The 27,576-nt window shown below is 44.2% G+C and overlaps 1 protein-coding gene across 1 annotated transcript in view; it reads left to right on the top strand.

Moving 5' to 3' along the window:
• LOC124796263 overlaps positions 1-27,576 on the top strand; it is a 374,071-nt gene that overhangs the window by 170,541 nt on the left and 175,954 nt on the right. The window contains exon 3 of the mRNA XM_047260374.1: positions 17,248-17,329. Within this exon, the coding sequence (XP_047116330.1) occupies positions 17,248-17,329 (82 nt within the window). The remainder of the gene's footprint in view (positions 1-17,247; positions 17,330-27,576) is intronic.

Below are 27,576 nucleotides of genomic sequence, written 5' to 3'. Positions count from 1 at the left end.
TTCCGAAGAGCGAGCCAATTGGGGAAGGGTGCCTTACATGGTGCACTGTAACCGTCGTGCATTGAGACCTTTAGCCAGCTTTTTTGTCGTTGCAATGGTGTCCTGCTCGTTTTCCATCTCTTGGGCACCCCCTGCGGGTTTGGGGGTTAGAATAGGCCCGCGGTATTCCTGCCTGTCGTAAGAGGCGACTAAAAGGAGTCTCACATGTTTCGGCCTTCTGTGATGGTCCCCTCTCGGGTTTGACCTCCATCTTTCTAAATTATTCCGAAGAGTGAGCCAATTGGGGAAGGGCGCCTTACATGGTGCACTGTATCCATCGTGCATTGAGACCCGCTCGTTTTCCATCTCTTGGGCGAGGATCCGTCCCTGGGTGCGATTCCCACGGTGCACTCTGCAGTGTTGCTTTTAACTGCGACGACGACCTTGGACATTTTTGCACCTAAGATCCAGCACGGTAGCCAGTCCGTTGTGGTGGGGCCGCCATGTACCCTATTGGTTGTAGCCCCCTGACAACACAGGGATCGCTCTACTGATGCCTGCGCCATTAACTCCCCATGTATGCCAAGGAGTAGATGCCCATCTCCCTGGGGCATCAGGACTCCCGGCAATGGCCATCCTGCCAGGTGGCTATTGCTGCGGCTGGGTGGCGCCCATGAGGAGGCCCCTTGGTCGGAGTAGGTGGCATCAGGGCGGATGACCCGCAATGAAGCGTGGTACATCATCTCTCGCTGGTGGCCAGCCACCAGCAGCGTTCGAGGGCTCATTTTAAAGCTAACGTTTATGACCCCAAATCGTTCCCCTCCCTGGCCACACCATGGGAGGAATGAAAGGCAATGAATGACAGTGACGTGTATTCGCCCAGGTATATCGTCTTACCAGAGCTGATGGTGACTCGTTTCTATCCGTGAAGCCTCAGTTCTTTGTAGAGCATTTAGAGGACAAGTTTGGGGAGGTGGAGGGCTTGTCCAAAATGCGCTCTGGGTCAGTTTTGATAAAAACGGCATCCTTTGCCCAGTCACACAGGTTACATGCTTGTGACAAGTTGGGGGATGTTAACGTTACCATCACCCCAAATAAGAGTTTAAATATGGTCCAGGGTATTATTTTCCATCGGGACCTACTTTTGCAGTCTGATGACGAGCTGCGCGCCAATTTAGAGCGCCGTGGTGTACGTTTCGTCCGGCGCGTTCATCGGGGTCCAAGGGACAATCAGGTAGCTACCGGTGCCTTCATCTTGGCCTTTGAAGGTGATACATTACCAGAGAAGGTCAAGGTGATGGTCTACCGATGTGACGTCAAACCCTATATCTCTCCCCTGATGCGGTGCTTTAAGTGCTGGAAGTTCGGTCACATGTCCTCTCGCTGTACTTCTAGCCTCACATGTCGAGATTGTGGACGCCCATCTCATCCCGATATTCCATGTGCCCCGCCTCCCATCTGTGTCAACTGCGGGGAGCACCATTCACTTTGCTCGCCAGACTGCAGAATCTTCCAGAAAGATCGCAAGATCATGGAATATAAGACCCTGGACCGACTGACCTACACTGAGACTAAGCGGAAATTTGAACGGCTACATCCCGTGCGCATGATGTCATCTTATGCCTCCACTGTCACTCCTGCTCCAGCTCCTTCAGCTGCAAGTCATACCGTCAGCTCTCAGAGTCAGAGGACCTCACCTGCCCCCTTGACGATGGGGGCCCCTTCTCTCGCTGTTGCTCCCACACCATCTACCTCGGGAGCAGCACCCACTAAACCGCTGGGGACACCAGTCCCCACTTCTAAGCCGGAGAAGCGTAAGTCTTCTTCGGCTTCTCTCGCTCGGAAGGGATCCCTTGGGTCACTCCCTTCCCAGGTTCCTACCAGCGGCACAGCAGACACCAACCAGTGGCTGCAGACGCCACAGGTCGCTGGTCGACGGGCTTCGCGATCCTCTTCGGTCCCGGAGACTGACTCCAATAAGCCCTCTCAACAACGGCAACCAAAGGAACAGCGAGAGAAAACGACTTTGAAGACCCGTAAGACCAAGACCCCTGCGGTGGCACCTACTCCACCGCTACCTAAAAGCTCTGCGTGTGACGATGAGGTGGAGATCCTTGCGTCTGCTGAGGACCTCGATCTCGCCGGTCCCTCAGACGCAATGGATAGCACTTGCACGGGTGCTCCATCGGAGGCAGCAGGTGACCCAGCGGCGTGATCTGCCTTCCCAGTCCCGTCACGCCTTTCTCCGCCATGGACAATACCATCCTCCAGTGGAACTGCAGCGGTTTCTTCCACCATCTAGCTGAGCTCCGCCAACTTATCAGCCTTCACCCTTTCTTCTGCATTGCTCTTCAGGAAACTTGGTTTCCAGCAATGCGAACCCCCGCCCTCCGTGGCTATCGGGGTTATTATAAGAACCGGGCAGCATATGAAAGGGTGTCTGGTGGTGTCTGCCTCTATGTCCTTCACTCTCTGCACAGCGAGTCTGTCCCTCTCCACACACCTTTAGAGGCTGTCGCTGTTCGGGTGTGGACGCCACAGGCTGTTACTGTCTGCAGTCTTTACCTTCCACCGGATGGTGATGTCTCGCAGCATGTCCTGGCTGCGCTGATAGCCCAATTGCCGCCACCTTTCTTGCTATTGGGCGACTTCAACGCCCATAACCCTCTGTGGGGTGGGTCAGTGGAAACAGGTCGAGGCGCCACCGTTGAGCATTTATTGTCGCAGCTCGATCTCTCGGTTTTAAATGACGGTGCCTTCACACACTTCAGTGTGGCGCATGGCACATACTCCGCCATTGACCTTTCAATCTGTAGCCCTAGCCTCTTACCGTCTGTCCAATGGACTGTGCATGACGACCTGTGTGGTAGTGACCACTTTCCGATCTTTCTGTCACTACCACAGCGTCACTCTTCTGGGTGCCCTAGCAGATGGGCTATGAATAAGGCTGACTGGGACTTGTTCTCCTCCACTGCCGCTATTGAGCCTCTCTCTAATGATGACATTGATGCGGTGGTTCAATCGGTCACCACCGGCATCGTTACTGCCGCCGAATCTGCCATTCCCCGTTCCTCTGGGTCCCCTCGGCGGTGGACTGTGCCTTGGTGGTCGCCTGAGATCGCTGCAGCGATTAAAGATCGCCGGCGGGCGCTACAGCGTCACAAGCGACATCCCTGCATTGAACACCTCATCACCTTCAAACGGCTGCGAGCGCGGGCCCGCCGCCTAATCCGCCAAAGCAAGCAGGAGTGCTGGGAGCGGTATGTGTCCACCATTGGCCTCCATGTCTCTCCATCGCAGGTCTGGGCCAAGATCCGACGCCTCTATGGCTATCGGACCCCTGTCGGCGTCCCTGCGGTCTCCCCGAATGGAGCAGTTTGTACCGACTCCGGCGTCATTGCAAACCGCTTAGCAGAGCATTTTGCTATGAGTTCCGCTTCTGCGAATTACCCCCGGGCCTTCCGCTCCATTAAAGAGCGGATGGAACGTCGGAGCCTTTCTTTTCGCACCCACACTTCTGAATCCTACAATGCTCCATTCATTGAGTGGGAATTTCACAGTGCCCTTGCCGCTTGCCCTGATACCGCTCCCGGGCCAGATAGCATCCACTGTCAGATGCTGAAACACCTTTCAGTGGACTGCAAGCGATGCCTCCTCGACCTGTACAACCGTCTCTGGGTCGAGGGTGAGTTTCCGTCGCAATGGCGGGAGAGCATTGTCATCCTCGTTTTGAAACCGGGCAAGAGCCCTTTGGAGGTGGACAGCTACCGCCCCATTAGCCTCACCAACATTCTTTGCAAGCTTCTCGAACGAATGGTGAGCCGGCGCTTGAATTGGGTACTGGAGTCTCGGGCCTTCTGGCTCCGTCTCAGGGTGGGTTCCGTCAAGGCCGCTCTGCCGCCGACAATCTGGTGAGCCTGGAGTCGGCCATCCGTACTGCCTTTGCCCGCCGTCAGCACCTGGTCACTGTCTTTTTCGACATGCGTAAGGCGTAAGATACGACTGACGTCATCACATCCTTTCCACGCTTCATGGATGGGGTCTTCGGGGCCCTCTGCCGATCTTTATCAGAAATTTTCTGTCGTATCGTACCTTCCGCGTGCAAGTTGCGGCCTCGTCTAGTTCCTCCCATGTCCAGGAGACCGGTGTGCCACAGGGTTCTGTTTTAAGTGTCTGCCTGTTTTTAATAGCCATTAACGGGCTCGCTGCGGCAGTGGGAAATTCTGTCTCCGCTTCCCTGTATGCTGACGACTTCTGCCTTTACTACAGCTCTACTGGCATTGCAGCTGTTGAAGGTCAGCTACAGGGCACTATCCGCAAGGCGCAGTCTTGGGCTGTAGCTCATGGGTTCCAGTTTTCGGCAGCCAAGACCTGCGTTATGCATTTCTGCCGGCAACGTACTGTCCACCCGGAGCCGCGGCTTTATCTTGCCGGCGAACTTCTTTCAGTGGTGGAATCACGCAGGTTTTTAGGGGTGGTTTTCGATGCCCGGTTGACTTGGCTGCCTCATATCCGGCAGCTTAAACAGGCGTGTTGGCGGCATCTAAATGCTCTGAGATGCTTGAGCCACACCCGCTGGGGCGCCGACCGATCTACCCTGTTGCGGCTCTACCAGGCATTAATCCAGTCCCGTCTGGATTTTGGGAGCCTGGCTTATGGCTCAGCATCCCCATCTGCGTTGCGGGTGCTGGACCCCATTCTCCACAGCGGGATACGCCTTGCCACTGGTGCTTTCCGCACCAGCCCTGTGGACAGCATACTAGTGGAGACAGGTGTCCCTCCACTGCGGGTACGACGCCAACAATTACTGGCTGCTTATGCTGCCCATGTTTTTAGCTTGCCCGGGCATCCAAATTACCATGTCCTGTTCTCGCAGTCAGTCGTCCATCTGCCAGTCCGTCGGCCCTGGTCGGGTTGTCCGATCGCCGTACGCGTCAAGGAGCTTCTCTCCAGGCTTGGGTTTTTCCCTGTTCCACCTCCTTTCTGGGCACCTCTGCGTACACCCCCGTGGTGTGTTCCTCGCCTTTGCCTTCGGTTCGACTTGGCACAGGGCTCGAAGGACTCAGTCCCTCCTGAAGCCTTCCGCCGCCACTTTTACTCCATCCTGGCCACGTATCAGGGCTCTGGAATTGTCTACACTGACGGTTTGATGGTTGCCGGTCGTGTCGGGTATGCGCTAAATCTAGGGGACCATTCTGAACAATGTTCCTTGCCGGATGGCTGCAGTGTTTACACTGCTGAGCTGGTCGCCATCTTTCGTGCCCTAGAGTATATCCGCTCCTGCTCAGGTGAGTCCTTCGTTATCTGTAGCGATTCCCTGAGCGGTTTACGAGCTCTCGACCAGTGTTTTCCTCGTTCTTGTCTGGTGATGGCTATCCATGAGTCCCTGCATACTCTTGCGCGTTGCGGCCGCTATGTGGTCTTTGTGTGGACCCCCGGTCACGCTGGCATCCTGGGCAATGAACGTGTTGACCGCCTGGCCAAACAGGCCACCAGTGAACCCACCCTGGACGTTGGCCTCCCGGAGACTGATTTGCGGGCAGTCTTCCGCTGCGCAGTTCTCTCGCTTTGGGACACTGAATGGCGCAATCTGCCCACGCCAAACAAACTCCGTTCTCTCAAGGCGACGACGCATGTGTGGCAGTCATCCATGCGAGCCGCTCGCAGAGCTTCAGTTGTTCTTTGTCGGCTCCGCATTGGCCACACCCGACTGTCTCACAGTTATTTATTGCGTCGTGAGGACCCGCCTCTCTGTCGTTGTGGGGCGGTTTTGACGGTGGTGCACATTTTATTAACTTGTCCGCTTTTAACTGTGCTCAGGCAGACGTTTGCGCTGCCTGATGCGCTCCCTGCCCTTTTACTAGATGACTCTGCCATGGTGGACTTAGTTTTGCGTTTTATTCGCGCAGGGGGTTTTTATGGTTTAATCTGAGGGTTTATGTTTTTTAGTGTTGATTCTGGCTTTTAGCCTCTGATTTTAAACTGAGTTTTTAATGTGTTCATGGTGGTTGGCTTTTCCTCTTTTTTTTCTCTATGGTCAGCCAACCACCGTCACCCTCTGTGTGTTTTAATTTGTTTTGTCTGATCTCTGTCAGAGTCTTTCTCGTCCTGTGTCGTCTGATGTCTTTCCTGCTGTTCGTTTTTTATTCTCTTTGGGCGGTTTTAATTCTTTTGGAAAAAGGGACCGATGACCTTCGCAGTCTGATCCCTTTAATCCCACAAACCAACCAACAGCCTTGTTGGAACATAATGGTCACTGGTAGTCAGTGCAAGGGTTGCCTTGACCTTAGCCCCCTTTCTATCACCAGCCCATTAATGGTCCTTGTGGTCACTGAAGCACCAGTAGCTTGTTGAATTGATGATAATGATGAATTTGGGGCTCTGAATGCCTCTTCTACAATTGATCATTTCTTGTGTTCTGTCATCTCTCTAGGCTGTGACCCTCTTCCTTCTTGGTGCTGCATTCAGCCATGGTTCACCCATTCTTGCTGACATCGTCAGATAGCGGCATTGCTCCTATCCAAATCTTGAGTGATTCACAGTCTGCGAGGCATAGCTACTGTCCATCTGAGTACAGAAATTTGCAAAGTCTTGTCCCCTAATTACTATCATTGCCAGCTGCACAGTGAAATTGCACTTTAGTTTCTATGAGCCATAGAATGTGGGGATTTATCTTCTCAGGGGCTCTCAGGTTCAACAGATTCCAACCCAAATGAGCACTATCTGGAATCTTAAGAGTTGCCACATTGAATCAGTCCCCTAGTTTCACATTAATATTAAAAGTGGACTTGATTGCAGTATAATTGGTTGTACCGCAGGTTATTATGGAATTATTGTCTGGGGTAATAGAGCAACATCTTGTAAGGATGTCATCGAAAGATGTTGGTATTCTTATACTGACTTTCCTGTAATTTTTCTCAAATTGTATTTGTCTCTGGTAATAGAAAATGATTTTAAATGAACCTTAATTTGCACTGTCATAATACAAAACAAGAAATGAATTTTACATTAGGCTGCTGTGGTGTGCATACTGTAAGACCTTCGGTACACACACCGTCAGATTATTTGACTTGTCGCTCTAACGAATTAGGCGAATGTCAGCAATATGTCTCGTGGTCTTATCGTGGCGTGTTTATCTTCTGCCGTTAGGTCAGACGATAGAAATGCCACTTGCACGCTTAGAGTAGCAGATTAATGGTGACCAACTTTAAACAGAACTTGATTAATTTTCACACACATTTATTAAAATAATAAAAATCATAGACATTACGTAACTTGATTCTGGATGCTGTTTACAATTGACAATCTGAAGTTCCTTTGGTCTTGGTAAGTTAATCTTATTCTCACATATCTCTGATACTTGACAAAGTGTCTATACATTTATCTTCATGGCTCTGTACAGGAATATGATAATCTTATTAGGCGCAGACTGATACTTGCCTATAGACTGATGCAGACTATTGCAGACTGGTACAGACTAATGCAGACTGGTACATACTGGTGCAGACAAATGCAGACTCACTGATCAGAGGTCTGTACACTCATTATAATACCTCGCTCGTTCAGATATCACTGCGCAAGTGTGATCCACGAGGAGAAAAGGTTCTTCGTTAGCAGCAATCTCATTGGCTGCGTTACATATTAATACACGGATCGGCAGAAGCAGAATTTGGTCCGTCTTTATGGCAGCGCCATCTTGTAGTGTGGGACGGACGAGCTCTGTGCCTGCGCTGTTGTGCTTAGCGGGGCTCGCTCTAGTGAGAAAGTTGTGTACGCGCTGACTACGCGGAACTATGTACACAACAGCCGCATGAAACGCTCTCACCAAAAAAGAACTCTAAATTGTAATATTATGGTATTTCAGTGGATAGCACAAAACAATTATAAAGCATAAGAAATGAATTTAATAGAAGTTTGCAATGTTAATTATAAAATAGAAACAGGATAATAATAGCAGTTTAACAGTGTCAGAACTGGGAAAGAAGTGGGTCAATAGAGTGTCAGAATATGGTCTCTCTTCACTTTCTTGCATAATGTTGTTTTTTAAATGTTGCATTTGTCATAGTGCAAGGCAGAACAGAAGTTTATCAACTATTGAGGAGGTGCGCCAGTAGAGATGTAGGGATTGCTAGTAGGATAATTTAGACCTGTGAACATCATTGTTGAGCAGGGTTACAATTACAATATGCTTGTCATAAGGCAAAACCACTAACAAAGTACATGACGAGAAAACCCAGTTTGTTGTAATTTTACGGACTTCCACTCCACATTAGGCATCCTCTGAATTTCAGTGCCATAGGGAACTGTCTGTTTCACATATGCAATTGAGCTGATCCTGGTTTGGTGTAGAATGCTTTAATCTGGTGCTCACTTTTTTCACAAACTGCCTATGCACATCAGGCCAGAATGTGGAAATCCTTGCAAAATCAAAAGAAATGTAAAAATATTATATTAGCCACCTACAGATGATGATATTTGTAATGGAAATATGGTGTGGAAAGTACTTGCAGAATGTAAATAATTTAAGAGTCAAGTTAACAACTCCCTGAATAGTAGAGACATCGAGTCACCACACCCTCAGTTTAATTGTGTGTGTGTGTGTGTGTGTGTGTGTGTGTGTGTGTGTGTGTGTGTGTGTGTGTGTGTGAGAGAGAGAGAGAGAGAGAGAGAGAGAGAGAGAGAGAGGGGGGGGGGGGGGAAGGGGGCACTTGGCACTTCATTACTATTCAGTGAGTTGGTATCTTTACCACTAAATTATGTAGAATGTAGAATGGATCACAGAAAACCCTTGTAGAAGTGTGTCAAATAAGAAGGCGTGTACATAACTGTTATCCTCTGACAATTGCTTACAAAAATGTTACGTTCAGCAGCTACTTTGTATAATACTCAGTACATTTTTTGTTTCCTACATTGAAGGGCTAGTCTACTAATTGTAGCCTAGGTAAGCATAAAATGTAACAAGGTGGAAATCTACTCTTTTACAGGATTTGGAACAAATTGGAGGGATATTCTGTGACAAGTTAAAGATTAGAGCTGCTATGTGAGACAAGCAATGGTAACAAAATAAGTGGTACAATACACACAGAAGTGGCTATCTGAGATTGTGTTTCTGCTAAGTGTGCAGTTTTAATTTGCCATGTGTAATGAGTTAGTAATTAAAGTAACCTAAAGAAGTTGTGGGATAACTACTTCTTTCTACTCAATCATGTTTAGTTCATTCCTCATCGTTGAAGGTTCCCCACTGTATAAGGTCTCCAGAATATGATGGTCTTGTTTATTGACACATTATCATCATTTCATTACGCTACAAAAGTGGCATTTCAAGTGTGCACAGTAAACAGAGGGTATTTACAACCCTTTAGATTACATGACCATAATTCATCGATCAGACACAGTATACACTCTGTTGATAATAATATTGTCACACAATACAAATTGTGCTCAGTACTATTACTTAGTCAGTGATTTATATTCTACATAAAAATAACATGCATGATTCTACTGCCAAGACTTCTTGTTGTAGTTGGAGATTTATTTACAGACTCTGCAGCTGTGCATTTTCAATTTTCAGTCAGCTTTTAAATGAATGTGTGCCTGTTCCAGTGACAATGAAGAACACTTTGAATAACCTTTCCTCTTTAAAGCTCCATTACCTATTTCATTGGCACTTTTCATTTTTATGTTCACTATCATGAAACTTACCTTCATTTATACAGATATTGTCACAAATCATACGAAATTAAACTAAATTCTGTGGTGGTATTGACACAAATCATACTAAAGTAAACTAAATTATTTGGTGCTATGTCTCTGGAAGATACTAGCCTGTATACTGATTACTCCTGCTTCATCCTTCTCATATGCCATTGGACAGCAGTACTGGATGGATGTATGAGAAACAAATCACACCCTCTATCATTAACACCAACTTTTAGAATCGGAGCCACTATTTTGTAGCTTGTCAGTTGTGACCATGAGACTAAACATCTTTCCACTTCTACAAAGGCATGTTGTTTGATAGTAGTGGGTATTGAACCTGAGTTATCTATGTGCAAGGCATACACACTGACTATGGAGGCAGACAGAACAAATACATTAAGGCTTTACACAGTACTAAAGGACATCATCATTATTGATTACTTTGCACATGGAGAACATTGTAACTTAATTCTTAATTCTTGCTCATGCTAAAGATATATCAGGAACCATATGTATTGTATTTTGTGTATGATTATTACTAAATGTTGGCATTGAATGAACGAATCAATTATAAGACACTGATACATGATGTGTTGTATGTAATTCATAAAAAATTAAGCAGCCGCAAACCTTGAAGTTGAAGTTGAATATTGGCCACCCCGATGATGACTTAAAGGTTGTGGATGTAATGGCTTGCATTACCAGAGATAATAAAATCACAGTTTAGCCACAATGTAGCAGAAATCGGTAATGTGCAGTTTGGTATAGTCATGGAAACTGTCCGTAAGTAAAGATTGAGTGTGAATGAAAAGAGTATTTATTGCGACGGACTTTAAATTAGTTTAATATCATATGTCAACATTTTATGTATGTATCAATTTTACAGTGTCAGCCACAGCTATAGCTATACACTTAATTTTCACTCGTAGCAAATTCCTGTCATTAGGTTCGATAGGATTCCCAGTCTCATAATGATCAAACTTATCGTTACTCTAGATGGGGAAAAAAAATAGGGCAGACTGTATTTAAACAGAACAACGTTACGTAGATATCGTCAGTAGTATCCAGTATGAATTCCTGTGACAGACAGCGCCATTCCCTGCGTTATGTTTGTCAACTAACAGTTTTAACACCAATTGGCCGTTCTGCGGAAAAATTTCGCCTTCACATATTTTGCTTCCTTTCTTACACCAAACTAACTCACTTCATCATCATCTTGGACAGTTTCCAGCCTCTGGCCGGGTCTGTATGGAACATAGGCCTCTCCATCGTCTTCTGTCTTGCCACCGTCTGTCAGTCTTCACCGTGGTCCAGTCTTCTCCTTTCTTCTGGACGCATTCCTCTACTCATTTCAGCCATCTGTGTCTTCCTCTTGGTCTCTTTCCTTCCAGTTTCATTTCTTATATCCTCCTGGGTATCCCTTCTCCTCCATTCTCTTAACGTGTCCATACCATCTCAGCTTTTATTTCTCCATCTCTTCCTTTAATAGTTCCACCATCATTAACTCTCTGATCCTATCATTTCTTAACCTGTTTATCTTTGTCACTCCAATACTGTTTCTCAAGGATCTCATCTTACTAGCTTGTACTTTGCTTTTCTCTCTTCCTTTCATAACCCGGGTTTCTGATGCACATGTTAGGATTGGGACGTAGTATGACTGGTATACAACCTTTTTACTGATTTGGGGTACATTGTTGCTCTATATCAGGCTTCTGACACTCTTCCGAAATGCTTCTGCTTTTCTTCCCACACTTGTTTATTTTTCTGTCGTTTTTTCCAGCTTCCTGTATCAGGCTTCCTAGGTACTTGAAACTCTCCACTCTCCTCAGCCCCCCTCCCCCCGTTGTTCTTCCTCTCTCCTTCTTTATTCTTGTGATAATCATCTCACTCTCACTCTTACTTATGCTAAATTCCATCCCATATTCTTGTACTGTTGGTTCCCTTACGTCCAACTGCTTTCATACTTCCTCCTCCTTATTCCCCCAAATCATCTGATCATCTGCAAACACCATAGCTTTCATATTCCTTTCACCAGTTATTTGTGCTACTGTACTCATTATATCATCCATCACTGCAATGAAGAGTAATGGTGAAAATGCACTTCCTTGCCTCAAGCCATTCTTTTGTTCAGTCCAAGCTGATCTCTCTCCGCCCACTTTCACATGGCTCACACTTCTTTGGTACGTTTCCCTTATCCTCCAAATAATCTGTTTTGATACTCCTCTGTTCTCCAGGGCTTTCCACACTTTGCTTCTGTGTACACTATCATACACTTTTTCAGTGCCAGGAAGGTCATTAGTAGATCTATTCCATATTCATAGTGTTGTTCCTGCAGTTGTCTTACAGCAAAAATTAGATCCACCGTGGACCTTTTCTGTTCTGAAGCCATGTTGCTCTTCTCTCATTCTTCCTTCTAGTTTTGCCTGAATTCCTGCTTCCAAAATTTTCTCAAAAATCTTTGCACAATGAATCATCAATGTTATCCCCCAATTATTCTTCCACTCTTTTCTATTTCCCTTCTTAAAGATCAGGACAATTATTCCCTTCTTCCAGTCTTCTGGGATCATCTTCTGACTCCACACAATTTTCATTGCTCGATATAGCCATTGTATCCCCACCTCTCCTGCTGCTCTCACCATTTCTACACGAAGCTCATCCATACCTGGTGACTGCCCTCCCTTCATCTTGCCCAATTCCTCTTCCACTTCTCCCCATGTAAGGTCTTTTTCTATTTGCTGCTCCTCCTCTTTTTTCTCCTCGGCTTGTTCCTCCTCGTCCAGGTCTTCATTCAGGTTCAGGAGTTATTCAAAATACTCCTTCCACTTATTCATGAATTCCTCCTCATTCTCTACATCTTGTCCACTTTTGTTCACCATTTGAGCATAATCTGTCGTACCGTTCTTCCTCATACTTTTAATCATCCCATATAACAGCTTTTTTGAACCTTCACTATCCTCCTCCATCATTCTTGTCCACTGTTCCACCCACTCTCTTTTTTCCTCCGCGACCACTCTTTTTACTTCTTTCTTGCTTGCCTGATACTCTTGTCTCTACTGTTCTCTTCTGAAACCATACCCTAAAGGCTCTATTCTTCTTCTGTACTATATCCTTTGTTTTATCATTCCACCAGGGTGTTTCTTTCCATCTCTTTTTGTTGCTTGTCCTTCCACATATTGCTTCTGCCACACTTACTAATGTTCTCTTGAATCTACCGCATTCCTCTTCTACCGTTTTTGGTTCATTCTTTGGAATGCTTTCCTTTACTACTTGTAGGTACTGTAGCCTGCTTTCTTCCTCCTCCTACTTCCATACCCTTATAGGTCTTCCCTGGTTTTCTGTCGCTTTATTATCCTTAGTCCCTCTCAGGTTCATTACCAGCAAGCGGTGGTCCCTATCCAAGACCTCTGATGGTATTACCTTAATGTCAATGATGTTCCTATTTGTCTCACTGTCATACAGGTAGTAGTCAACTATTGACTTTCTCTTTAAGTCTTGACTGTATCAGGTAATCTTGTGGCTCTCTTTTTTCCTGAAACAAGAGTTCCCAACCAGCAAGCCATTCCTTTGACAGAACTCCAATAGTCTTTCACCTTCCTCATTTCGGCAGCCCCAACTCTCTGGTCCAAGCACACTTTCGCAGCCTTGTCTTTCTCTTCCAACGTGTGCATTTAAATCTCCTATTACTATCATATTCTTCCCTCCCATCTGCTTCTGCATTTCCTCTTCAAACTCTTGCTTCTTCTCAGAAGTGCAAACCACCTGCGGCGTGTACAATTTTGTGATATTTTCTTCTGCATCGTCCTATCATTTAGTCTCTTCACTTCCTCTTTTAATCCCTATCTTACTGCCCCAGAGGCTCGGCATTCATTTGCTGAGTACAGGCTTGGCGACCCCGGGGATCCTGAGCTGGGGATTGGTAAGCACCGCCAGTCCCTTCTCACCGTAAGCTCTGGGCATTCTTCAGCAACCACCATGTGGCGCGGCTGTGGAACGTTCTGTGTCTCAGGGAATGGGGATCTTGGCTTGACTGCCTGTATTGCGAGGATGGAATAAACCTCTGTACAAAATCCCACAATCTCAAGATGTGCTGCGTGATGATGAGATGTGTGACTGTTGAGGTGGAACAGTCGTTAGTGAGCAACCTCTGGGGAACCTGCCACACCTCAGTTGTGTAAGTCTTACCTAGGCACCCAGGGCTCTGTCTAGGTGTACTTTTAGTTCCCTAGCTGCTCGTGAGACCGACATGGATCCTTCGAAATCTTCTTTGCTTCCACCCAGCAGAAAGGGTGGGCCGCTGGTAGGCACCAACACCCAATCCAACAAGAGGGCACGTGTAGCCAGTCCTCCTGACACAGGAGCTAAATCTTAGGGTATCATGACTAGTAACAAAACACATGCTGGTGGTCAGAAGGTGTTTTTAATCTTTAAAAGGAAAGAGGGCAGCTTTGAGAAAGTTTCACGTTTCTGTATTCAAAAAGGGCTCGAGGGCATTGCTGGCAGTTTGAAACCCGTCAAGCAGTTGCGTAATGGGATGCTGTTGGTGAAAACTGCTAGTTCTCAACAAGCTAAGAATCTACAGAACGCGCAATCCCTTGGGGAATATGCCATCGAAACTGAGCTGCACACCACCTTGAATTACAGCAAAGGTGTTGTGACGTGCAGGGATCTGGTAGACGTTCCCAAAAAGGAACTGAAAGATGAGTAGGCTCCAGCAGGAACAGCTGATGTGCAAAATTCGACCCAAAAGTGAGGTCTCCCATTTTTTTTTATAAGTACATAGACCTTTTTTTCTACAATGGTTTACATCCATTTACATCTTGAACATTTAGCTATTTTTCGACATAATCACCATTTCTGTCGATGCATTTTTGTAGATGCTGTGGCAGTTTTTGTATGCTCATGTCATACCAGCTCGCCACCATGCTGTTCAGAAAGTTATGAACCTCTTCTTTCACCTCGTCGTCGGAGCTGAATTGCAGGAACCGCAATTAATGCTGACAGGTACTGTGAGACTCCGGAAAAACTCAAACGGGCAATTCAGAATTGGAGAAGAGGAATGTTGAGCAAGGGCGTACACATTCTCCATGACAACACTCACCCACAGATCGCTCGGCAAACCGTTGCTCTCCTGCAACAGTTTCAGTGGAACATAATCACCCACCCACTCTATAGTGCTGACTTAGCACCCAGTGACTATCACGTGTTCCCTAGGTTAAAAGAACATTTGGCCAGAAAGCGATTCAGCTCCGTCAACGAGGTGAAAGAAGAGGTTCATAACTTTCTGAACAGCATGGCGGCGAGCTGGTATGACATGGGCATACAAAAACTGCCACAGCATCTACAAAAATGCATCGACAGAAATGGTGATTATGTCGAAAAATAGCTAAATGTTCAAGCTGTAAACTGATGTAAACCATTGTAAAAATAAACACGTCTATGTACTTACAAAAAATAGGAGACCTTACTTTTGGGATTACTCTCGTATCATGAAGAGGGTGGATAAGGTTCTTGTTAAGTCCGACTCCTTTATCCTGACGTTTAATAGCACAAAACTCCCCGAGCATATTAAGACAGGTTTCCTTCGCTTAAGTGTGCAGCCTTACGTACTCAACCCAATACGGTGTTTCAAATGCCAGGCTTTGGGCATACTACTCTTAGGTGTCACGGAGAAGTTACTTGTGGCAAGTGCGGTCAGGTTGCTCATGACAGTGTCCATTGTTCGTCTCCATTGAAGTGTGTAAGTTGCTCTGGACCTCACCCCATCTGTAGTCGGGATTGCAGCGTGTCTCTGGAAGAACGGAAGATACAGGAGATTAAAACTATGAAGCGCATCCCCTATTCTGAAGCAAAAAAAACTGTATAAAGCAATTCTGCCCCCATTTTCTGCCACCTCCTTCACTTCAGTTGTTAAACAGCCCACACAGAAAGCTGATGCTGCCACACAGACAAAGGCTGCTAGTGTCGGCACTAGTACCTGCTTGTGTCCGTGCACTTGTGCTGCTTCAGTCGTTTCTAAGCCTGCTCCTTCCCCAAGAACTTCAGAAAAAGCTGCGGTTGCCGACATTGTGGAGCTCCCTGCCCCTCCAAAGGTTCCGTCTGGTACGCTGTCCATTGCTGCCACACCCTCAACCGCAGTTGTGGCTGCAAAGTGTACCCAGGAGGGTGGGTGGGAGGGGGGGGGAGGGAAGCTCAGTATTTTTCATCTTTTCCCGCTTTCTTTGCGTGTATGCTTCCATTTTACTAAATGTGTCCACATTTGTGTGTCATCAGGGCGCTGATGATCTCGACGTTGAGCGCCCGTAAAACACACACACACACACACACACACACACACACACACACACACACACTCACTCTTATCTCTTACTACTATTCCGACTCCATTTCTCCTTCCCATTTCCACTCCAGTACAGTCGGTAGCCTTTCCTCAGTTCTCTCTCTTCTTCTCGTTTCACCTAACCACAATAGGTCTAACTTCCTTCATTCTATCATGTCTACTATCTCCTCCACCTTTCCAGTCATGTTTGTATATTCAATGTTCCAAACCTTAGTCCTTGTTTATAGCCAGGTCGTCGTCGATTAAATCCGTCCTTTCCGAGGCCCGTTCTATGTTTGGAAGCAGAAATCATAATCCACTACGGGCTTGCTAGACCTATCGTAGTTTTACCAGAGCCCCGTTAGCCGTCACTTTCCAGGGTTGCTGTAGGACCTTCACAGCTACCCTAGCGGTACCGGGACATACGCAGTACCCACTTCACCTCGCTCCCACAGGCAATCCCCTACTCCATGCCGTTGCCCGTCTCCCACGACTTGGATGACGGGTTGGACTCGTGGGAGACTCACTTAAAGAGCGTAAAGGAAAAAGTGAAAGAAAGTATGTATGAATTTATAACGTTCATCTGCTTCAGATCATTACAGTACTGAAAACTGTTAATTTCGATGCGAGTGCGTGTAATGTTGGCATAAAAGGAAACTGTAACCATATGAGGCAAATATTTGTTCATAGCTGTCGTTATTGTTATCTGAGAGTGCGCTCTTTGATAATGGAACATTAATTTCATTTACTAAGACAAAGGAGAAATACGGAATTTCAGAAAAAGTTTAGTTGGCAGCGCATTTTTTCTATGGGTCCCCATGAAAAGCTTTGTTTATAAACAAACCCGTGAGGCTGTCTGTTGTCCTACCTTTCCATCCAGTTAGTTATTAAGAAAAAAATGGAAGTCTGATTTTTTTTCCCTAGCGCAAACCATATTTCACAGCTATGACGATGGCGTTGTGGAGTAGGCAGTAGTAGTTTTCCTCCAGAAACGCTTATTATACTACTGTGAACGCTCTTTTTAGGTGCCTAAACCAATCGTCGTTTGTACGAGAATATTCTTAGAGAGGCGCATGGCGATTGTTGTTTGTTTATGCGTGTAGTGAGACTCTCTGGTTAGTATGTGTGATCAGCGTAGTCGCTTGCGATGGACGACGAACTGTCGGATGATAGTTGTACGAAAGAGACGTTTTCCTATATTTGGAACGTCAGTTCTGTAAGTTTGAGATAAGTGTGAAATTGTGTGTTCGTAGGAGGACATCATGACTCATTCCCAGGAAGCCAGAGTTTCCAGTTCGCAAGACACCTTTCGGGTGGAGAAGGAAACCATTTCCAGTAAGTACATTCGGCCATTTTATACAATAATAAAACTTAACAAATCCTTGTTGTAAACCTATATCACTATGAGGAAATGTGTTACAGTTAATATAGTCCGACTTTGTAGTAAAGTTTGATATGTTATGTCCGGTTGTTGTTTGATGTCCGTTAAATAAATGCTGTCATTTACTCCATACTTAGTAGTAGTTACGAATATAGGACGAAGTATAATTATCGCAATTCTCGTTAGGATAATATCCGTATTTTGATATGGAGGTGCAGTTAACTTTAGCATATTATTCTTTAGATGACGTGATTAACGCATGATGTAATGTTTACCTTTTTTGTATGTAAACATCAGTGTTGAACAAGTCTATGATATTGTGACACTGTACTTGATTCAAAGCTGGCTTTAATTGAAAAGGGATTTCCAGCAATATAAGAGATGCTGCAACCCGGAAACTTTTAGTCAGTATATTTATATATAAGAAACTTAGCTGTACTGAGGTGAAACATGATACATTAATGTCATTTATTTACATTTTTAGTGATATTCTGTAGAACTGCAACCTTCTTCATTGACTTTTTGAAGGATCATGGTTTGTTGTTAAATTATTTTTGTAATAATTTCATGTATTTTACTCACGTTTAAACTAATCTTGGCTATGTCACTTGAATATATGCTAATGTTTTTCGCTGGTTTGTAAGCAGTTGTCTAGGACACTAGCATGGTAACATGTTGCAATTTGTTTCATGTAAGCAGAGTTGTTTGCTGTGGACTGAAAAATTATGTGCTGTTGTACTGAGGGTTTTCATAATTAGACTATGCATATTACTGAAGATAGCACAGTGCCTGTCTCGTAATGAAATTTTCATTTTTTAGTGTAACAATTCTTAGTCCAGACATAAACATTTCTTGTTTGTACTTGTGAAGAGCCTCACATTTCTTTATTATTTGTCTAATGCTCAGTTGTAGCTATGAGATTTTATAATACAATTGAATTAAGGCTTTGATACAACTTTGCCAACTCACATCTTTGCACCTAACCTAGGCTTGGGTCTACACTAAACTCACTGCAGCTAAGATTTTGTGTTCTTATTCATTGGTTTTGTTCACTCACTGCCATATTTCTGTCTTTTGATGTGCCTATACCTTGGGCTATACTATGGATCAGTCAGTCACCATAACCTATAATCCAAAACATTATGTAGAAGTAAAAGTATATTGTCAGTGTCCAGTTCTCTTCCTGTTCATGTCTGATTTTAATCACAGTATAATTATGCCACAGAACGAATCTAATTGTGTGATATCAGCAGTTGACCGATAAAATTTTTGTATTGACTCTTTATACAGGGTGGTGCAAAATAAGCATTAGGAAGTGTTTGAAGATATACACAGTATGTTGTGGATAATCCCCTTTGTGCACATGGACTAGTACAATTTTCTTCAGGTGACATTCAGAGATTGGTTCGTTGCCCTGGACACCTTTAGCATTCGTTGGACACAATTTGGAATGACCCTCTTACTGTCTTGATCTCAATCTGTGTGATAATTTCTTATGGTGTTATCTGAAGTACAGTCTTCAAAGATGCACTTCAACACTCCTGGGTCTTCTTACAGTAATTTTCAGAGACATTAAAGAAGTCAAAAGTGATGTTCTCCAGAAAGTCATCACGGAATTCAGTTTAAGGCTGCGGAAGGCGAGCACTTTGAAAACTTTCTGTATTGATCTTCAGGTTGTCCACTACAGCATAAGTCACCCCATATGATGTAGTAGACAATAATTTTTTGACACCTATTGTGCACTGCCCTGTATTAATCATTTCGCGTCACCTTTTCGGTATGGTTCATCAGTTTGAGCTAGTGAGATATTATTTCTAATTCTCAATCCGTTAGTTGTAGAGTGTGCGTGTGTTTTAAAAATTGCCACCATATCTCATTTTTACAAATGCCTCTATGTGAGACATTGTTCAGTGGTGAGTCTACTTTTGCACTTGGTGTGGGTCTAGAAGAAAAGTAGCCTGTATTACCTAAAGTGTTATGTTGTTCCACTGATGTTGTAAAGTAACTGGAATTCAACAACTTTTTATGATGATATGAAGATTGTCAACATTGAAAACAGAAATAGGTATTAGCACCACGTTGTTGTTGCTCTTTGTTTGCGAATTTTATTATAAATATTCACCATCTATTAATACTTTCGTGTATTTTGTGTGAATTAATGCCTAGGGGAGAGTTTTATCAGAAAGTTGTTTGTATTGTCTGTTACATCCACCCTTCTGTTTGTACAGCTCTTAGGCATAGGATACTCACTGTCTTTCATGTGTTACCTCATTCACAGCGCTTAGCTTCTCAGTTTACAAGAGATGTGCAGTCCTGATGATTATATACTGGCTCTGCATAATAGACTATAACACAACCCCTACTGTACTGAAAGTAGAAGCATAATGTGTAGGTAAAACCACCTATAATACTAGTGTGTCAAAGCTGTTTACAGGATCCCTGTCTTGTGGCAATAGGGTTATGAGGGTAATATCAAGTACTTAATTATTGAGGTAGTGAAGGGAGACGAAAATTTAATAGTCATGGGTGACTGGAATTCAACAGTTGGAAAAGGAAGAGAAGGAAACATAGTAGGATAATATGGATTAGGGCTAAGAAATGAAAGAGGAAGCCGCCTGGTAGAATTTTACACAGAGCATAACTTCCACTTGGTTCAAGAATCATGAAAGAAGGTTGTATACATGGAAGAACCCTGGAGATACTAGAAGGTTTCAGATAGATTATATAATGGTAAGAGAGAGATCTAGGAACCAGGTTTTAAATTCTAAGACATTTCCAGGGGCAGATGTGGACTCCGACCACAATCTATTAGTTATGAACTGTAGATTAAAATGGAAAAAACTGCAAAAAGGTGGGAATTTAAGGAGATGGGACCTGGATAAACTGAAAGAACCAGAGGTTGTACAGAGTTACAGGGAGAGCATAAGGGAACAATTGACAGGATTGGGGGAAAGAAATACAGTAGAAGAAGAATGGGTAGCTTTGAGGGATGAAATAGTGAAGGCAGCAGAGGATCAAGTAGGTAAAAAGATGAGGGCTAGTAGAAATCCTTGGGTAACATAAGAGATACTGAATTTAATTGATGAAAGGAGAAAATACAAAAATGCAGAAAATGAAGCACGCAAAAGGGATACAAACGTCTCAAAAATGAGATCGACAGGAAGTGCAAAATGGCTAAGCAGGGATGGCTAGAGGACAAATGTAAGGATGTAGAGGCTTATCTCACGAGGGGTAATATAGATACTGCCTACAGGAAAATTAAAGAGACCCTTGGAGAAAAGAGAACCACTTGCATGAATATTGAGAGCTCAGATGGAAACCCTGTTCTAAGCAAAGAAGGGAAAGCAGAAAGGTGGAAGGAGTATATGGAGGGTCTATACAGGGGCGATGTTCTTGAGGACAATATTATGGAAATGGAAGAGGATGTAGATGAATAATGAAATGGGAGATGATGATACTGCGTGAAGAGTTTGTCAGAGCACTGAAAGACCTAAGTCGAAACAAGACCCCGGGAGTAGACAACATTCCATTAGAACTACTGACAGCCTTGGGAGAGCCAGTCCTGACAAAACTCCACCATCTGGTGAGCAAGATGTATGAAACAGGCGAAATACTCTCAGACTTCAAGAAGAATATAATAATTCCAATCCCAAAGAAAGCAGGTGTTGACAGGTGTGAAAATTACTGAACTATCAGTTTAATAAGTCACAGCTGCAAAATACTACCGCGAATTCTATACAGACGAATGGAAAAACTGGTAGAAGCTGACCTCGGGGAAGATCAGTTTGGATTCCTTAGAAATGTTGGAATACGTGAGGCAATACTGACCCTACGACTTATCTTAGAAGAAAGATTAAGGAAAGGCAAACCTACGTTTCAGAGTAGGTACTAAAATCCATGGAGAAGAAATAAAAACTTTGAGGTTCGCCGATGACATTGTAATTCTGTCAGAGACAGCAAAGGACTTGGAAGAGCAGCTGAACGGAATGGACAGTGTCTTGAAAGGAGGATATAAGATGAAGATCAACAAAAGCAAAACAAGGATAATGGAATGTAGACGAATTAAGTCGGGTGATGCTGAGGGAATTAGATTAGGTAATGAGACACTTAAAGTAGTAAAGGAGTTCTTCTATTTGGGGAGAAAAATAACTGGTGATGGTCGAAGTAGAGAGGATAAAATATAGACTGGCAATTGCGAGGAAAGCGTTTCTAAAGAAGAGAAATTTGTTAACATCGAGTATTGATTTGAGTGTCAGGAAGTCGTTTCTGAAAGTATTTGTATGGAGTGTAGCCATGTAAGGAAGTGAAACATGGACGATAAATAGTTTAGACAAGAAGAAATAGAAGCTTTTGAAATGTGGTGCTTCAGAAGAATGCTGAAGATTAGATGGGTAGATCACATAACTAATGAGGAGGTATTGAATAGAATTGGGGAGAAGAGGAGTTTGAGGCACAACTTGACTAGAAGAAGGGATTGGTTGGTAGGACATATCCTGAGGGATCAAGGTATCACCAATTTAGTACGGAGGGCAGCGTGGAGGGTAAAAATCATAGAGGGAGACCAAGAGATGAATACACTAAGGAGATTCAGAAGGATGTAGGCTGCAGCAGGTACTGGTAGGTGAAGAAGCTTGCACAGCACAGGATAGAGTAGCATGGAGAGCTGTATCAAACCAATCTCAGGACTGAAGACCACAACAACAACAACATCATGTACTTTAGCTGCTAATTATATTTAAATGGAACACTATCTCTGTAAGCAATGAAACAACATTCACCATATGTCATTTTGTTTTTAAGATGATTGTAAAACTAGGAAGTAGTGTGGAGAGCACAGTATAACGTGGAAGCTCTTACCAGCGACACTGGCTACAATGAAACTGACACTCATCAGCCAAAACATTATGACTGTTTGCTGAGTAGTATGTTGTGCCATTTTTGGAATGCAATTCAACAACGATTCTGTGTGGCATGGATTTGAATAGTCCTTAGAAGGTTTCTGGAGGTATGTGGCACCAGATATCTATGTAGAGGCAACATATTTCCAATTAGTTATTGGTCAGTGATTTGCGGGTGTAGAGTTGGTACCATATAGTGTCCCAGATACATACGTTTGGATTCAGATCAGGCAAATTTGCTGATCAAGATGTCAATGTGAGATTACCATCATGCTTCTCAAACCACTGTAGCATGATTCTGGCTTATTGGCACAGACAGTTATCCTGCTAAATGATGCACAAGCATGAATAAATGCAGGTGCTCTGCAATAATGTTCATATGTCGAGAGCCGTCATCATGTCTTCGCTTCCTACAACAGGTCCAATATAATCCCAGTTAAATGTTCGCCATAGCAAAATACTGATCCCCCCAACCTTCATCCTTCATGCATGTGTTGGGAGCAGTTGTTCACCTGGATGACGTCATAGCCACATGCACGATCAACATGGTGTAAAAAGAATCATGATTCACCTGACCAGGCAGTATGTTTCCAAGGTCCAATCTTGATGATCCTCGCCTCACTGCAATCGTTATTGTTGATAATGTTGGGTCAGTGTGGGATCATGTAGAGATTGTCTGCTGTGGAGCCTCGTGTTTGATAAAGTGCGCTGGATGGTGTGCTATGTTACACTTGTACCTGCGAGAGTATTGTTTGATAAAGTGCGCTGGATGGTGTGCTCTGTAACACTTGTACCTGCAAGAGTATTGTTTGATAAAGTGCGCTGGATGGTGTGCTCTGTAACACTTGTACCTGCAAGAGTATTATATTCTGTCATCAGATGTGCTGCAGATCGTCACTGATCCTGCTTTACGAGGTGGCAAGCCTCCAACCACCATGTACATTCTGTGATAAGGTGTAGCTGTGCAACACCGTGTTGTCTACTCGTGGTTTCATCATCCTTCAGCCACTGCTTTCCATTGATGCTGAAGACAGTAACACTTGAGCAGCCTGACCAATTTTGCTGTTTCCAAGATGCTCATTCCCAGGCAATGGGTATAACAAATTGCCTGTTGCCAAAGTCATGTACATCTGTCCAGTGCTTATTTATTTTCCATATTGTGTCGTGTGCCCACTGTGCCACCAGGCAGCATTTGGTTTTGTGGTGGACTGTGTTCATAATGTTTTAGCTCATCACTGTACATCAGGAGTACAAAACCGCTATTGTGACTGTATTATACATGCGCATAAATTCAACTAACACATCGAATCCCCCATCGGAATATGGCGGCTTTGGCAAGGGATGATTGTGACACATTAAAAATCTAAAAATATAATACGTCAGAGGGAAAATAGGGTTTTCAGCAGATTATTGTCATAACAAATTTGTTAGCTTTGGGCTGAGCTGCAGTTAGTCATTCACCACAACCACTTTAAAAAGCTAATGCCAACGATGTGGACTGAATGATAGTTTCACAAAACCAGTGTTGCTCTCAGAATTCTGACAAAACTCATGATATTCAAAAAATGCCTCAGAACTGATAATGGCCTCCTGGTTCAAGTCAAGCCCAAGGCTTGAACCATGGACTTACAAGCTTCTGTGGCAAGCTGGAATGTGACATCCTAGACTTGGGCCATAGGTTTAAGAAGTTTTAGGATTCCCCTAAAAAGCTCATGGATGGTGTACATACCAAAGACTGCTTACGTAGGTAGGAGACAGTGTGGGATGTGTACAAGGATATTTTAGATTAAGCCACTCTATCCAGGCCGGGTAATGATAAGCTGCAGGAAACCCTGATTCATTCTTGTAAAAGCTAAATAAATACCTCAGTGGTAAAGAGTATTAAAATCTCAGTGATCAATTGCCATAGCATTTGCAACAAAATAACAGTATTTGAAGCACTCCTTAAAAGAAGGGAACTTAGTATGAGGAGCTGGCCAAAACCTAAAACTGACAGTATTGAAAGCATGAGCTAGTGGGAAATGAAGGTGATGTATTTGTCGCAGTAGACAACATACTCACAGTCTGGCAGATAAAGATTGAAGCTGTGAGCAAAACAAGACAATGTATCTGGGATGATTGTGAATTTATAAATGGGTAGTTCTATCACCCATGAGACTCACCACCAGATGTAATCAAAAACTTTAGAGAAAACCAGCTTGAAAATACTTCGTCCCCAATCATACTTGTCATTTTTGGAGAAGACTAATTGATTGGGGTGGTTATATGAGGGGACGTTCAAAATAAAAGGTACGATTGTGGGTGTGATTGAAGTCTTCTTGCTGATCTCCCCTTGGCTGCATAACACAAACAGCTGACATACCTTCTTTTGCTCCCATCATACCTCACGGCATGTGCTCACAACATTCCTGCACAAAAACACGTAAGTCCGTAATCTGTGGATTGCTGCATCAAGTCCCACTTATCTCCCCCCCCCCCCCCACCCCCCACCCCCCACCACCCAAATACTAGTCATTTTGTTTGATACATATTACATTTGAAAGGCAATATGATGGAAAGACATATGTATTTGCGTGAACTTTTATTGAATTTACGATGTTATGTGGCTGTTTACTAATTTATATTATAACAACAAACATTATGCGACTTTTATCTCTACAGGCAAGTTGAAAACTTTATCAAGTGCCCTCAAACTTATTCATATTTTATTGACAACAAATGAGTAGTAGTTTTCATAAAGATGCTATTAAAATACATTCAATCCGCATCGTCATTTTTGTGCACCAATATTTTTGAAATGTTACGTTACGCATGGTTTCCATTTAAATTGTCGGGATAAAGAGAAATTTTTCGAAATGTCAACGAACTTTGTATTTCCTAAGAAACTCTGAAGATTCCGTGTGCATGTCGGGAAAATGCATTAGTTTGATGTAATAGCTGCCATTTTAATTTACTCTTTCCATGTCTTTATGAAAAATATCATCCTGCAACTTGTACTGTTGAAAGCGCATCTGTCGAGTAATCGTACAGTGCCTTTATATTCTGGCACGTTGCGACTCACTGTATAATTGAATAAACTTATTTACACCCTTATTTATCAATGTTTTACTTGGGCTTTCCAAGCTTGTTCCTTGTCCTTGAAACCCATACCTGCAGATCCAAGCTTCAAGTTGCAAAGTGGGTCTTGGTGCCTTCTGACTGCAGATATAAAGCATTTCAGAAATTGTGACAGGCATATGTTTTCATGAAAACTTTATGCGTTTGGCGATTTACTTTTTGATGATTGCAAATATAGCATTTCTTGTTATGATAAAAATTAGCAAATAACCAAATAACATTGAAACTTTATATATATATATATATATATATATATATATATATATATATATATACACACACACACACACACACACACACACACACACACACACACACACAAAGATGAGGTGACTTACCGAACGAAAGCGCTGGCAGGTCGATAGACACACAAACATACACACAAAATTCAAGCTTTCGCAACAAACTGTTGCCTCATCAGGAAAGAGGGAAAGACGGAAGGAAGTGGGTTTTAAGGGTGAGGGTAAGGAGTCATTCCAATCCCGGGAGCAGAAAGACTTACCTTAGGGGGAAAAAAGGACAGGTGTACACTCGCGCACACACACACACACACACACACACACACACACACACACACAAAGATGAGGTGACTTACCGAACGAAAGCGCTGGCAGGCACGCACACACACACACACACACATCCATCCACACATACAGACACAAGCAGACATATTTAAAGACAAAGAGTTTGGGTAGAGATGTCAGTCGAGGCAGAAGTGTAGAGGCAAAGAAGTTGTTGAAAGACAGGTGAGGTATGAGTGGCGGCAACTTGAAATTGGCAGAGATTGAGGCCTGGAGGATAACGAGAAGAGAGGATATACTGAAGGGCAAGTTCCCATTACCAGAGTTCGGATAGGTTGGTGTTGGTGGGAAGTATCCAGATAACCCGGATGGTGTAACACTGTGCAAAGATGTGCTGGCTGTGCACCAAGGCATGTTTAGCCACAGGGTGATCCTCATTACCAACAAACACTGTCTGCCTGTGTCCATTCATGTGAATGGACAGTTTGTTGCCGGTCATTCCCACATAGAATGCATCACAATGTAGGCAGGTCAGTTGATAAATCACGTGGGTGCTTTCACACGTGGCTCTGCCTTTGATCGTGTACACCTTCCGGGTTACAGAACTGGAGTAGGTGGTGGTGGGAGGGTGCATGGGACAGGTTTTGCATCGGGGGTGGTTACAAGGATAGGAGCCAGAGGGTAGGGAAGGTGGTTTGGGGGTTTCATAGGGATGAACTAACAGGTTACGAAGGTTAGGTGGACGGCGGAAAGACACTCTTGGCGGAGTGGGGAGGATTTCATGAAGGATGGATCTCATTTCAGGGCAGGATTTGAGGAAGTCGTATCCCTGCTGGAGAGCCACATTCAGAGTCTGATCCAGTCCCGGAAAGTATCCTGTCACAAGTGGGGCACTTTTGTGGTTCTTCTGTGGGGGATTCTGGGTTTGAGGGGATGAGGAAGTGGCTCTGGTTATTTGCTTCTGTACCAGGTCGGGAGGGTAGTTGCGGGATGCGAAAGCTGTTGTCAGGTTGTTGGTGTAATGCTTCAGGGATTTCGGACTGGAGCAGATTCGTTTGCCACGAAGACCTAGGCCGTAGGGAAGGGACCGTTTGATGTGGAATGGGTGGCAGCTGTCATAATGGAGGTACTGTTGCTTGTTGGTGGGTTTGATGTGGACGGACGTGTGAAGTTGGCCATTGGACAGGTGGAGGTCAACGTCAAGGAAAGTGGCATGGGATTTGGAGTAGGACCAGGTGAATCTGATGGAACCAAAGGAGTTGAGGTTGGAGAGGAAATTCTGGAGTTCTTCTTCACTGTGAGTCCAGATCATGAAGATGTCATCAATAAATCTGTACCAAACTTTGGGTTGGCAGACTTCGGTAACCAAGAAGGCTTCCTCTAAGCGACCCATGAATAGGTTGGCGTACGAGTGGGCCATCCTGGTACCCATGGCTGTTCCCTTTAATTGTTGGTATGTCTGGCCTTCAAAAGTGAAGAAGTTGTGGGTCAGGATGAAGCTGGCTAAGGTAATGAGGAAAGAGGTTTTAGGTAGGGTGGCAGGTGATTGGCGTGAAAGGAAATGCTCCATCGCAGCGAGGCCCTGGACGTGCGGAATATTTGTGTATAAGGACGTGGCATCAATGGTTACAAGGATGGTTTCCGGGGGTAACAGATTGGGTAAGG

The sequence above is a fragment of the Schistocerca piceifrons genome, chromosome 4 (assembly GCF_021461385.2).
Source record: "Schistocerca piceifrons isolate TAMUIC-IGC-003096 chromosome 4, iqSchPice1.1, whole genome shotgun sequence".
NCBI classification, from domain to species: domain Eukaryota; kingdom Metazoa; phylum Arthropoda; class Insecta; order Orthoptera; family Acrididae; genus Schistocerca; species Schistocerca piceifrons.
This window is presented reverse-complemented; position numbering and strand designations above follow the sequence as displayed.